At 31.4% G+C, this 15,189-nt stretch overlaps 1 protein-coding gene and 1 long non-coding RNA gene across 2 annotated transcripts; both read left to right on the top strand.

Annotated features, from left to right (window-relative positions):
• The first annotated feature begins 44 nt into the window (after nt 1-44).
• Nucleotides 45-14,301, top strand: LOC148616893 (uncharacterized). Its single transcript, XM_088585092.1, has 9 exons — nt 45-350; nt 2,347-2,400; nt 2,927-3,220; nt 3,711-4,045; nt 4,381-5,110; nt 7,014-7,133; nt 8,839-9,035; nt 10,598-10,613; nt 14,025-14,301. Exons 1-7 carry the CDS (start codon nt 77-79, stop codon nt 8,847-8,849), a joined length of 1,818 nt encoding a protein of 605 aa, XP_088441218.1. The 5' UTR covers nt 45-76; the 3' UTR covers nt 8,850-9,035; nt 10,598-10,613; nt 14,025-14,301.
• On the top strand, nt 1,622-2,352 carry LOC148616894 (uncharacterized). Its single transcript, XR_015921915.1, has 2 exons — nt 1,622-1,786; nt 2,088-2,352. It is a non-coding gene; the product is annotated as an uncharacterized LOC148616894 (long non-coding RNA).
• Nucleotides 14,302-15,189: the final 888 nt, after the last annotated feature.

The following is a 15,189-nucleotide window of genomic DNA, read 5'->3' as shown; positions in this document are numbered from 1 at the left end:
TTAAACATATTACTCAGTCATTCCTAATTATGTTTTAGATTTAACTTTTATATCTGCAATAAGCTATAATAAAGTGATGGCTGGAACTCAAATAGAATTAACCTGTCCATGGTATACACAATGGAACATAATACGATGGGTATTACCGGGTGATCCAAGAATAGATTTATCAGAAAATGAACAACTTTTGGATAGCGTACCAACAGAACTACGACCGAGAATGGATATTACTGGTAATCACACCAGAGGATTGTATCATCTGACGATATATGATATAAAGAAGACTGACGAAAGGCTATATGAATGTAATGTTAGTGACCATGTTGCTGTATATAACCTTTCTGTGATAGGTAATGCACAAGAACATAGTTTTCATGCTTTTACTCAAGATGACTTTCACATCAATTTCTGTTCCGAAATGCTCGTCATTTAAATCGAGGTCAAAAATGGGGCAACAGGCGACATTTTAATGAAGCCATGGGAGCCGAATCACGAGTTGATTACTACAAATATTTTTTTTATGTTCATAATACAGTATTATAGAAGCATTTCAGGTATTTTAATGTTCGGAGACGAATTTCAACATACCTATTTGAGTTTAATAATTTTTAATCCTTTTTTACAGTATAAAACCATAAATCAGTTTCTACCAAATTCGACTCAATAGGCGAATGTAAAAACAATGTCCATTTAAAGCCAAAAACATAGGACATTACTAATAAAATTAGGATTTTTTTACATTATTATAATGATGCATGTAATATATCTCCCTACCTTTGTTTATAAGATGCAGAAGTTCAACTCCTACAAAACGGCATATTTAAGCCGGGGAGGCATTTTTTTTTCATGAGTTGGAGTGGCAATTTTCCACCTAACTTGACTTCGAAAAGTTCAAATAAATAATACTTGAGTTCATTTTAAAGCTAAGACACTAAATTAATGCACTGTACCACACAAAAGCTTGTTTAAATTACGGTAATCTAAAAATATACAATATCGGGCGATATAAAAGAAAATTCTCCTTTTTACGATTTTATACTAATTGTTACCCCAAAAGGATACTCTAAGCGCCTTAATTGATAAGATAGATTTCGAACATCATAATTTAAATATAAATGTCTAAGATGTCAGTATGCTTTGAATGAGAATTCTGTTTGATACTGAGACTAGTTTCCTAGGAGTAGGGGTAATGTTTTTAACATTTTTTGAAACTCCTTTCTTGAAAATTAGTTTTTCGTGGTATTGAATTAATTTGTTTGTATTTTAAGTAAGTCTTTTTTATCTTGTTTTGTGTTTCTTTTTGCAATTAGAAGAAGTGAAGGTATTAACGAAAAGGCACCTTTATTTAATTTTACCAATATTATATTTTCATCTGTTTTCTCTATTATTTATATTCTAAAATGCTGAGAACTATTTACCTTTCTTATTTCTACATATCTGAAAAAAATCAATGTGAAGAGAGTTTTATGGTTAAGAAAGATTTGTCTAAGTTCTATGTACTGATATTTATTACAGTGGGTCCATCGAGTGTAACATTCTCCAATACACTAAACGGCAAGCTTTATATACCAGAATATCAAAATTTAACCATCAAATGTACAGCAAATGGAGCCGGACTAGCTTAGGATGATGGGGAAAATAATCACAACATACAGCCGATATTTTATAGAAATTAATGTACCTTCAATAAGCAGGTCATATGACGGTGCAAATGTTACATGCCTGGCTTCATATTCTAATATTCATGACACTCCGGTAACCAACTCAACAGTGATTATACTGTACTGTAAGTATTCAAGTAGATGGTATTGGAAGAAATACTCATGGTGTACTCCTATTGTCTGCAAAATATTTTTGATGAACGACATGAAAAAACAAGTAATAAAGCATGAAAAAACAAGTACCTCTTACTACGATACATAGCATACATGTACCAAACAACTCATAATTGTAAATTGTTAATTATGATAAGAACGTTGTAATGCTTTACATCATCCAAACAATCATTTTGCATGTGTTTTCCACTTTAAGCAACAATCCACCCACATACTTTAGATTACAAATTCGAGGGTCTTCTGTTATTGCAGATAAGCCATTGCCACCAATATTTAGTCTTGATAATGTTGATACAGAGGACACTAAGACAATTATTCTTCAGTGTACATCTTCCGGAAGTCGCCCAAGTCCCACAGAAAGAATCTGGTGATGGTAATGATGACATCACGTCCAGTTCTACACAAGTATCATCATTTAAAGATTATGATGGAACCTATACAGCAACATCCACACTTCTCTATAAAATCAATAAGATATACAATCAACAAAGTATAGCTTGTTGATTTAAAAACATGGTGTCGGGAAATGTTTATATTGTAAATTCAACAGTTGTGAATGTCAAATGTAAGTTATTAACACTTCAAATTACACAAAGGGGTATTTGAATACACTATAAAGATGAAATTGGTTGTCCAACTCATTCATTTCTATTTACTAAAACATATACTTTACATTTTTATAGGAACATTATATTTAATTATAGCAATATATTCAGTTTGGTGTTCGTACATTTCTTCGAATTGCTTTTGATCTTTTAAGACTTTTCACATTTTGTTGAAAATTAGAAAAAGTCATGTTGATTAGTACTGTGTGTTAAGTGAAAGTTAACAAATGATGCAAAACAAACGTTATTTAAGAAATGTTACGTACTGTAAAAGTACTTTTATTTGTGGTTACACATTATCGTGGTTAAGGAAAAAAATATCATTTCGTAGATTCTTGAATTCGTGTATTTAACAACACTATCATACAAACGAATGCGAAATTTCCCTAGGGTTACAAAACCAACGAAAGCCATGACAATTGGTACTCCACGAATGACTGTCAGACAATATAAACTATTGAAAAAAGCTTAAATTATATATCGTAGATGCACCCGATGTGACAGTTGATAACAAGACGTTTTTCTTAGCTCAGACCACAAGAAGCATAGAATGTGTTATGGATAGCAATCCAAGCAGCTCTGTCCTAAAATGGCAGCATATGTCTCAGTTTGATGAACTGATCCGCGAATTAAATGGAAGCACGATTTTAGTTCTCCCACAACAGGAAGAGAGGGACCGCTATCAGGATGCAGGGGAATATATCTGTACAGCAAGTAACGGAATCAAAGATGAAAATGGAAAACTTAACAAAACAGGTTCGGGTTATGTTGTAAGTTTAGGTATGTAAATTTTTTATACCATTAAATTAAGTGTTAATCTCACCCTTGTAGATCATAGTTTTGCATTCTCCTTTGTAAATATATTTTTATAATACAAAACAAAGCACTATAAAAAAAAAGCGTATAATCATATTTTTTTTCTACAAGAAAAGCTTTTTACAAAAATTGCTTTGTAATGCAGATTTAAGTTTTAATATACCCTATCGGTGCATTTGACCCATGATCACAGTTTTTTTAGTGGGGTCCGAGTTCTTTGTTTACTTTTGTTGATTTGTACGTATTACTTTGGTTGTTGTATGCTTTTTGTTGTGTGGGACAGTTTTTACAGTCTGGTCTTACTCCTGGTTTACATTCTTTTGATTTCCACTAGAATCATGGTTTTCTTGATTACTTTTTTTCACAATTGCAAAACTTATTTGTTCCACCGTCACAAACCCTCACCTCACAAAATGTTTTAAAATTATACATAAATGTAAAATATCTATTACAGCACAACCACGTGTCCTAATGGGATTTAGTCAAGTCATTTATAGCAAGCATGGACAAAGTATAGACTTATCTGTAAACGTGTATAGTGTACCAAAATATAATTTTAAAATATGGATGAGAAATGGAAATCTATTACCCCAGTCAAGTAAATACACCATCTCAGATGTTGTTGATGTTTTGACTGACACATTTTACGGCACAAAAGTACACGTTGATGGTTATGTTATTACGCTCTCAATTAAAAATCTCGAAGACGAAGACTTTGGCAATTATACTTTAGTATTGTCTAATGGATTGGGTAAAGCAATAGATCATCAAATTACTGTATTGCTGCAGGTAAAAGATAATACTATATACATAATTGTAACTTTTAACGAATTGCCAACATTATCTTTTGAATTTAACGAAAAATTATTGGAAAATCCTATGAAATTATTAGTCATGTTATTAAAAACCGTTTGCAAGTACTCGTCTCAGATAATTTTTATTTTTATAACAAAATTCTATTTTGAAAAGGTGCCACTTAGATTTGTTAAATGGTTTCTGTGACGTCATGGTATGAAATCTTTATCATGTACTGATAATCATGCTAATTAACTGTAAAATGTAAGTCATCAACGTTTTTTTTAAATCTTTTGTTTTATTTTTTCAAATACAAAGAGTAACCTGAGGTGCCTACTAACTTAACCAAAACTAATTTCACAGAATCTACAGTTGCCCCAGAGGGTGAAGCAGCATCTGAGGTGCTTATTAACTTCACCGAAACTGATGACACAGAATCTACATTTATCCCACATGTCAAACCAACATCGAAGGTACCTATTAACTTCACCGAAATTGATGTCACAGAATCTACAGTTACTCCGCAGGGGAATTCAGCCTCTGCGGTTCCTGCTAATTTCACCGAAATTGAAGTAACAGAATCTACAGTTACTCCTCCAAAGGGGAATCCAGCCTCTGCGGTACCTGCTTCTTACTTCACAGAAAATGATGTCACAGAATCTACAGTTACTCCACAAGGAAAAGCAGACTCTGAGGTACCTGCAAACTTCACCAAAATTGATATCACAGAATCTGCAGTTACCCTACATGGAAAACCAGCACCTGGAGTACCTACTAACTTCACCGAAATTGGTGTTACAGAATCTACAGTTACACTACAATGGAAGCCAGCATTTGATTACGGAAATGAACAAACATTTGTGATACAGTACAGAATAAAAGGCTCTGGTGATTGGAGAGCCGAACGAGTCCAAAAAGACTACATAACGACACCAAATGGTTTACACGTTTTCCAATTATCAGATTTAAAGGATGGAACATTTTATGAAATTCAGGTTTATGCTGAGAATATGTATGGTCAGAGTCCTCCGTCAATCATCGAAAATGTTTCAACTAAGTGTATGTATATATTATTGTACATGGTACTAGGTTGTAAAACAATTAAACATGTTGACAAATAACGACAGTATTACATAGAAAAATTAAGGGAGTTGAAAAAAGTAAGATTATATTACCAAAAACTATATAAACTATACTATATATAAAACGGGTAAAAAATCAGAAAGACAGTGCTCACTTTATTAACATCCCTACTCCCTTTTGGTAACGTACACCTTTTGACATCCGAATATTTACCATAAATATGTATATGTAGTAAATATTCTGTGAAACTATCATCCATCATATTCCATGCATGCCTGAGGAGGAGTTATGGATACGAGGGATATGTACCCTTTAGGCATAAAAGGCAAAGTCTGCGTTTAAATATGAAAAAAAAAAACAAAAACAGTTCATTCCAAAATAAGAGGTTCATATCGCCGATGGTTATAATATGAAAGCTTCGTTTAATTTCATTCAGTGGAGAGGGGAAAGGTACGAAATACGGAAGGTAGGATGGATATTCTTTTCATTATATACCCCTCTTTGCACGCTAGGCGTGATAAAGACAAAATGAAATGTCCACTTAAAAGGACGCATGAAGGTACTGAAAGCTAGCTTAGAACATATCAAAGAAATACCATAAAGAACTACCAGCATTAGAAGGAGTCGGTCATCACAATTCCAGTAGTCCGGAATATTGAGTAGTAACGACAAGAACTAAATAAAATTCGATGTATAGTAAAAAAATAACTTAGGTTTTACGTAGGGTACATTTGTAAGATATCCTATTTGTTACATCAAGGTTCAAAGAACAGACAAAAATTCGAAAATCGTTTCCTATAATAATTAATGTATTAAGGGCAGTAGGTAAACCCATCGACTTTAATTTTGTAAGGGCAAAAACTTTGTAAATGCTTTTTGAAGTTTGTGATATCGATATATCTGATACAAATGCTTTTCTGGAAGGAACGTATTGCGTTCAATAAAATCGGATATTTTATTCAAATACATGCAAAACGGACAATATGCGAAATATAAATACAATAGAAGCGTGTTTCAGGAGTACTACCATTTGGGAATCAGAAATTAACAATAGGAATATCAAAATAACCTCCTTTGTCATTAATTTTTGTATGGAAGTTGCCATTGTCTAGTGAAATATCTGCATCGAAAAAGTTGTACAAGAACTTTTTTGTTCGACTTAGTCAGCTTAGGTTTTTTTGGGTGATGGTTTTGAACAAAGTTTTCGAAGTTAGAATTATTTGTGTATTTGTGTCCAAAAGATCTGCAGGATGTCTAAAAGTATTATTTAATTTATGTAACATATAATGTTTTGATGGACCTAAAAGAGTTTAGCCATCAACTGCGATCCACTACAGTATAGAAACAAATCGGGTATAAAGGAGCATTATTAGTCCCAGAACTTGCCTGCATAGAGTATTACGAAATCAAATGAAAAAATATTCATTAAAATTTCAAAGCAATTGATCATATCTTAACATGCCCTAATGATGTATTTATCCCGTATTCAATGAATGAAAAATGCATTATAATAATTACAAGAAATTAAGTGAGAGGCAGATTTATCAAAGGACCATTTAATTAGATATGACATTCTGTCTTAAATAAGTTAATGTGGGAGCGTTGTATATTAGGTGGAAAAGTCATAACTATCAACAGAATCATACCAGGCACCAAAAACCAGACGTCACAAAAAGTCGTAAGTGTAAAGTTGATCGTAAGTAATGACGTCACAACCCAAAATAGCATAGTGACGTCATAATTAACGACCAATTTCACACTTACGACTTTTTGTGAAATCGACGCAAGAAACATGTCTAAACCGAACAACATCTACAATATGATAGGGTTCCGTTTAGACAGAATTAAGATCAATTTAACATATATCAATAAATTGTAGGCACGAATCGAGTTGACACCAATAGTAAATCAATGATTGAGCTTTATGTTGGAGTTCCTGTTGCTGTATCTGTCGTATTGTTATTTATTATTGTTTTGCTGATATACAGACTTATTTCAGGTTTGTTATTTTACAATAGTTATATTGATATTATTGCATCGATATTTGAAAAAAAGTTACACAAGAGGCTATCTTTGAACTTTTTTCAAACCTTTATTTCTAGTTTCCAAATCAAAATAAAATACATATAGGATTTTGTCTAGAAACTAGTTTGTTTCCAGTCATTGCCGTTGTCCTCTGAAGACGATGTCTTCTTAAGCCATAATATATTAAATATTGTTTATGCATGGGCAATCAAGATGCACTACACAATGACTGAATACTAAAATTTGGATGGATAATTTTCTTTAAAAAATCCCACGCGGAAAACAGAATTTTAGAAAAGTTCCATTTCCATTTTAACTTTTCTTGTCATATTTATAAGGCGAAGCAATACCTAGGTTACATGAATTGTACAACATAGGTAGTAAAAAAAGGATTATTTGTAAATTATGACGTCACCTTAGAAGTAACAGCAGAAATAACTTGACATATAAGAATCGTATGATTTAATACACAGACAAAATAAAAAAAAATTGAAACGCATAATTTAAGTTACAACATTTACCCTGGATTATTTCAATGCAGAGGAATGTCCGATATTATGCAAATAAAACCCTAACGCAATTCCAAATTTTTTCGATCAAACATGGTTTTAAATGTAATCTCGAATCGCAAATTTTATTATTATTTATTATTTTGTGTAGGCAAAAGACGGACAGTTAATTACATATAAGTATTCTGTTTTTACATTAAATTTGTTTTTTTTTTAATTTCTGTTCATTTTTTTAATCTTAAATTTTATCAATGTATTTTGATCACTATGTGTTCTTTGCTTAAAATGACAAAACATTGACTTATTACTATATCAAAACTGTTCTTAATTATGTGATTTCAATAATGTACGTATTTGCCTCCAAAAATGTAAGATGAAAACAAGTTAAGAGCACGAAGATTGTAACTGTCTTTTACTTTTATATTTCCTTTTCTAATCAATTTGATCCAAATTGTATAAAAAAACCTCTAAAACATCTTTAGTAGGTACTTTTTTGTGCATTAAATTGGAGCCATCTTCTATTATCCTCAGTTTAAAATTCAAACTGTACAAAATACACTCTTCCTTATAAGATATAATTTTACGGAAATGTATTTCAAATACTACTGAACCAATTAGAACCAAATTAGGTATAAATGCTCCTTTGGGTATTGTGCATAGAACTAATGTGGGGAATCTTGATCAGTCGAAAAAAAGGGCCACTGTTATCAAAACTGAACATAGGGTCAGACAGAAGTATTTCGCATATATCTCTAAAACCGTAAGGTTTTACAAAATTATGACAAGAGTAAAAGTGTTTACCATGATGATATCTATATGTGGTCACATTTTCATGTAAATCTGTTCAGTTGTGTTCGTTAGAGCTATTGCCCCTTTACAGCCGCTTTTATGTTATTACTTTCAAACAAATTTCTCTTCAGAAACTACCCGGACAGAATTCAATGAAAATTGATTTGATTGCTACTTAGGTTTGAGTGTTAGGAATTTTCACCCAAGGCAAAACATGACCGCTTTAATATAACAATATAATTTTGCTTTTCAAGCCAGGATAGCGATTTGGGCTCTTAACAGCCTTTAGTTTCTTCATACAAAACCAAAATGACTCAAAATTTCCATTATGAAATAATCTAATCAGATATATTAATGATTATTCTATTCTTTCTTTTTAAGGCCTACAATAAGGACAAATTTAAGGAGTAGAAATTCTATGCCAGATTATGGATACGATGACGTTCAAGGCCGTTCAAACCCTGATTTGAGGGATAGAAATTATATTCCTGATGTTGAATACGCCAATATTCAAGACAAACCAGAGGAAAATAGAAATTCTATTGTTGAAGGGTACTATAACGTTGCAGACAATATAGGTATAAATAATTAAGTTAGATTTAAAAGTTGTTGTTGTTTTTTTTTTTTTTTTTTTTTTTTTTAATATAGTCAGTATTTTACAACATGACCATATACCACTGCCCATAAAGTGGTTTTGTCAACATATGCATTTTACTCACTATATTATACACTTTTCACGATTTCGCGCCCCCACTTACTTTATCATGCGCTCAATGACACTGTTGTACCAATCATTCCATGATTCATACGCCTAAATGGACGATTAGACATGGGAAAAAGTAAGATACTGTCTTGTATTGTAAAGTAAATTACACACATTATCTTTTTATTATCAAATATCGGAAATAAATCTTATAGGGGCCATATTTTCTCGAGGTGAGGGCTTTAACGGCAACGGCCACAGTCGGTCCCGAATTTCCGTAAAATATTTGTTTGTTTTATCTAGAATGTTGGTGTTATAACATCACTTTTGTAAAAATCAGTTTTCTAAAACCCACAATGTGACGTTGTTATGACGTCATAATAATGGGTATTTTGTTAAAAATGGTGATAAATCTTCGAAAATCAATAATTATACATTGTTTTTTTTAAACCTCCACCTTTTTTCAACGAGCAAACTATTTTCATATGTAGTGTACAATACGTATGTAATTGTTTTGGTGGAAGGATAACGAGGCATCAGATTTTAACAATAAAAGACTAAAAATGACGTTTTTAAATATTTTTGAGATGAATTCAATCAAAATACCCATATTTATGATGTCATTTCACAATTTAAATTTGGTGACTTTAAAATCAAATTACAAAACAAGAAAGAAGAAAGACTGTCTTTCAAACGTTTTGTTTCTTTCAATTAACATTTGTATTGAAAATTGGCAAAATAAGCATTACTACAACACTTCTTATTCTGCAGTGAACATGTTTCCAATCATTTCAGTATTAAACTTACATTTCCATTTAAAAATCTCATTCAAAAGGTTACTTTGTAATTCCACTAATTGACTACATTTATTATCAATAGCCGGTTTTCAAAACGAATCTTCAACAGTGTGTATTTCTACATTACTTACATTTTCTTTGATAAATTATCTCAAATCAGTAGGAATAACTGATATGAAGGATAATTTTTTTTTGTATGAAAGTTTTGTGTATGTACCTTAAATCCATACGTTTCACATAAAAAAATGTTTGATAAGGCTAAAATTGAGATTTGAAGATGTTTTCTGTATTATACAAATTGTACTCAGAGAGCATGCGACTTGAACTTGGGGTTATAAAATAACTAATACAAACAGTATTTAGACTCATTTAGTATGCATGCTAGTAAATGTACTTACAGCATAAGTATGAGCCAGAAACAGTAATGATGCTTTTTGTTTTTTGTTGTTTTTTTTTGTTTTGTTTTTGTTTTGTTTTTTGTTTTGTTTTTTGTTTTTTTTTTGTTAAGGTTATATGTGTATTTACCTGTTTGTTGTATGTTTGTTTGTTTGTTTGTTTGTTGCGTTATTTCGTTTTTATCTTTTCAATTTACTTATATATGTAAAACCTGTAAAGGAATTGCTATCATATTTTATTTCAGTTGAACATTCTGATATGTAAGTATAAGGTACTATATGATTGACAAACAGTCAAAAATAAGTCTCTTCTTAAACTATTGATTTGATTACAAATAACAATTAAACCATATCGCATATCTTCATCCCTTCAGCACTTGCGTATGGAGTTTTCATATCACAACTCATACGTTATGCCAGAGCTTGTCGTAACTACGCAGAATTTTATATCGCGCTAGGTCTCTTACAGTTAGGCTTCTGAAACAGGGTTATGCTGCTACAAGATTGAATTCTTCACTACGGAAGTTTTATGGTCGCCATCATAAACTCGTGGATCGTTATGGTGTATCCATCTGCACCATGAAAACTGATTTGTTCATCGTGTCATAGTTTTCCTTTCCTCTTTCTTCTACCCCGGCCTTGACTTTTTATGAACAACTCGGCGGGTGTTTCTAAAAAGGAGAGGACGCGTACCCTACCAGTACACCTGGTCCATGTTGTCAGGTTTTAGTGGAGTCTGAATTGCTCATTTGCTTTTGTTACTTTGTATGTATTATTTTAGTTACTTAATGTTCTTTGTTGTGTCTGTCTGTTTTCCATGTTTGATCTTTGTCCCTGGATAACTTTCTTTTGATTTCCGCTAGAACCTTGGTTACCTTGATAACTCTTTCTTATACAATTGTTTTGCTAAAGCTAGTTTAAGAATATATGGTACAATAATAAAACTCAAGCATCTTTGAATACTGTAAGAGATGTTGAAAAAAAACTGGTAACTCTTCTACACGGTGAAAAGCCAAAAAAAAAGAGAGAAAAACTCTAAAAAGAATTACTCACTTAATTTGAAGACTCGTAACAATACAAAAATTACCAATTCTTTTGGTAATGTATTGTATAATAGGAACGGCATTGAAATCTCAAGAACGATGATTGATGCTGTTTGGATTATAACTGAAAAAACGGTCAGTGATAATCCTCCTGACACGACGTACAAAAATCTCATTGGGTTAGTTTTAAAATGTATCTGCACCAAAGTAATGTTTACCATTAAGGAAATGTTTTGCTGTTTAATTTTTGCAATAAAAAACAGTCTTCATGTCAAAAATATTGCATTTCAACTGTACTGTTGATATCTTTTATGTTTCCAAGTAGATCAGTCATGCTCTCTATATATTTTGGTTCAAGGATTTTTCCATCATTTAATACCTGTATATATTCACATATATTTCTAAATCCTTAAACATTTTAGTGTTTTTACTTTTTTTCATTTTGACTCCTTTTTTGTTTACTTTTTGATTTTGTTTTAGGAGAAAGCACTTATATTTCAGTTCACATATACTTGTTCGCTAAAATTGGACTATTTTCACTCTCTCAATATACTTTCATGTTATTGATTTACATTTGTTTTTTTTTTCCATAGACATCTTTAAAAATTCACAATTAAGTCCGATATTGGACTATTGGTCAAACAAAACAGAAAGAAATGTATCTCCAAAACAATCACATACTATAATAATCAGAAGAGAAAACAACGTGAATCTTGCCTTTTTTAACAACATTATACTTGGTGCAAAATTAATTTAGTTACTCGGTTAGTCACTTGATATAGTAACACAAGTACCAAGATCAGAAAAAAGTAATACTCAAAACATTAAATCCGTTAAACTGCATTTATAAATTGGATCGGACAAGTATCGTACTGATTCATGCGCTAAGTACATTTTTTTCTATTGTGTCACGAGAAACATCAAGTACGATACCTTTTATATGGAAAAAAGATGTGATGAAAATCAATACTGAGGAATGAGAAAGGTTTCATCGTCTTAGGCTTCATTTAAAATTGAAAATGCTGATTAGTTATCTTATCTGTCCAAAGTTATTTTTTTACTATAGGTTTTTTTTATAACATACTATCTTAAGAAGGTAGACCTAAGGTAAGGGACATAACTCATGAAATCAGTGATATGTTTGTAACACATTCAATTTCACTAAAGAGCTTCAAGCTTTCATTTGAAACAGAATGAAATCAGTCCAAGTTACTTTGAAGCTTACATGAGATTGATGTAAAATGCTGAATACAGGTCTCACTAACCACTTCTAACGTTTCCATTACTTTACATGTTAAAAAAGTAATTTTCAAAGTCTCACTGTGAATTCCCAGGACAAATGACATCTTAAAGTTGCATACTGTTGCGAAGCTTGGAAAGTAAGGCTTCCAAAATCATTATGCTAATGGTACGATGATAGTAGAAAATCTTCACAAAATTTACTTGAATAAATAATACTGAAAATCCACATTTTTACCTGTTCTGCTAACTGACAGCATGGAGGCCAATTACTCACACATGTATACAATATTCATACACTTTTGTAGTTCATAACATATATGATTTTAAAGTACACATTCTTAGCTTTATTTTGACTACTTTTAATCATAATACATGCAAATAATGCACTTACAATGCATATGTCTAGGTTCAGTGTGTTTTTGGTACTACATAGGGGGGTGGTCATTTGACCCGGAAGTGGTTAGTGAGACCACAAATGTTTCAGTTATTTGTAAGAGTTGTGTCCCTTACCCTAAGTATACCTCCTTAAATTGCATTCCACAAAACCTTATGTAAACTAAATTGACAACCACTAAAATGACTAATTAGCAATTAGACAATCAAGGTCTTATGTTTACCTGCTACTAGGCTTACAGATAGAAAAAACTAATACGTCAGAAGTTATGCAATTCTGTGAATTATCTTTTAAATAACAAAAACAATAATTTACTCGTTTTATGGCCAAGTTACTGATCTTATATCAAACCTACGATTGACACACGTTTTTAAAATCGTTTACCGCGAACGTGACTTTTAATAAGCAACTACACGTACCCTCTCGATGAACTTGGTCCATAATCTCAGTTATTTCGTTTATTATATATATATATATATATGTGTGTGTGTGTGTGTGTGTGTGTGATATCTATTTTATTGGTCTCAGAGTGTGAAAAAGTAATACTTGTAGAACGATTTTTTAATGCATATATATATATATATATATATATATGTGTGTGTGTGTGTGTGTGTGTGTGTGTGGATTGACGTTCATATGTATGAGATCATTTAGTATTAAGTTTTAAAACTGGTGGATAGGTACCTATTGATTTGATTGCTAATATTGTCATATCATATAGATGGTAGATTTTGTTTATACTTGTCTTTCTTGTGTCTAATTTTGCTCTTAACATGAAGTTCTTGACACATGATGTTAATCGATATTAATTCGTCATGCTTACTACTGTATCCAGACCATGACTCGTTTTATTTGTTGAGTCTAGTGTTTAATTTGCATTCTAACAACAGCTTGTTTACTATTATCGTGTACCCCGCCTAAGGCTTTATATTTATAGTTATCAGGAGGTAGTTCAGCCTTTCGTCTTTCAATTTCACTCTTTAACAATTTTAGGAAAAAGACAATCGGGCACCGGCTATTTTCAGTGATCCTTACAGGACTATGCTACTACTTAAAATAGATTGGTAGAATTTGTATATCGGCAGATCCTATTTAATGCTTTATTGAAGATTTATGTCAATATTTAAGAAAACAAAATCTAATTTTAAGTACTAAATAGTAAATGGACGATTATGAATGTATGCTTTTTTATTGCATGATTTATTTCAATTCTGATAGCTTCTCCATATTTTGAATAAACGTAGCCTTTGTGTTGGTCATGTGTTTATCACTTTTTTACCCTGGCTGAAGTCTGAAGAGCTTTGAAACACGTCATATTAGAATTTTAAAATTATTAAATTATTAAATTTTTACTTTAAAGATTTTGATATCCGTAGTATTAATTTGATTTAAAAAAAAATGTCTGAAATATAATTTGATACGTTTAAGTTTCTGGTTTCAAAACACGTTTTTACTTGAATTTTGAGAATTTGTTCGTCATACATAAAATTGAGAATATAGTCCGAACAAAATATTTTTTTAAAGAATCCGTCTTAAAATTACTGTTCTACGATAATAGATACGGAAGAAGACGTCATATGTATGTATCCCTTTTGCAAAGTTAACACATAAAATTGCTGTTATTAAATGGAAACCAAAGTCGTTTGTAGCCGTCTATGACAACATTTATTTACCACCAGTGAGAAATGATAGTAACCCGTTATCTTATTTACAGCAATAACATAATAAAAGACCTGTAATACAGTACACAAAGTCGCTAAAAGTATTGCAAAATGTTGATGTGCTTTGTACGTGTTCCAAGTAATAACCTCTCAATGGCAGCAAAATTAAAATGAAAATATGGAATACTCAAAACGAGAAATATCAAAATGGAAAGCCAAACCCAACACTAATGAGGTTTTGAAAGTGCAATACAAGGAATGAAGCTTTTGTGTTTTGTGGCTTTTGAAAATCGTTAAGCAGCAAACGTCAGAATATAATCAGTGGTATAAAGAGTCGAATCGCACCATTAAAATCACCTCGAGTATATCCAAAACCTGTTTGTGTTCAATTCACGCCAAATAAAAATTCGTAAATGGTAGCAAGAAGTATTGATTGTCATTGTAATAATCAATTGGTTTACATTATTATGATAAATAACAAATCGGCAGAAAATACA

The sequence above is a fragment of the Perna viridis genome, chromosome 5, assembly GCF_037379345.1.
Source record: "Perna viridis isolate PV_CMFRI_1.1 ecotype Kerala chromosome 5, ASM3737934v1, whole genome shotgun sequence".
Lineage (NCBI taxonomy): Eukaryota > Metazoa > Mollusca > Bivalvia > Mytilida > Mytilidae > Perna > Perna viridis.
Note: the sequence above shows the minus strand (reverse complement) of the source record. Positions and strands in the feature narration are given on the sequence as shown.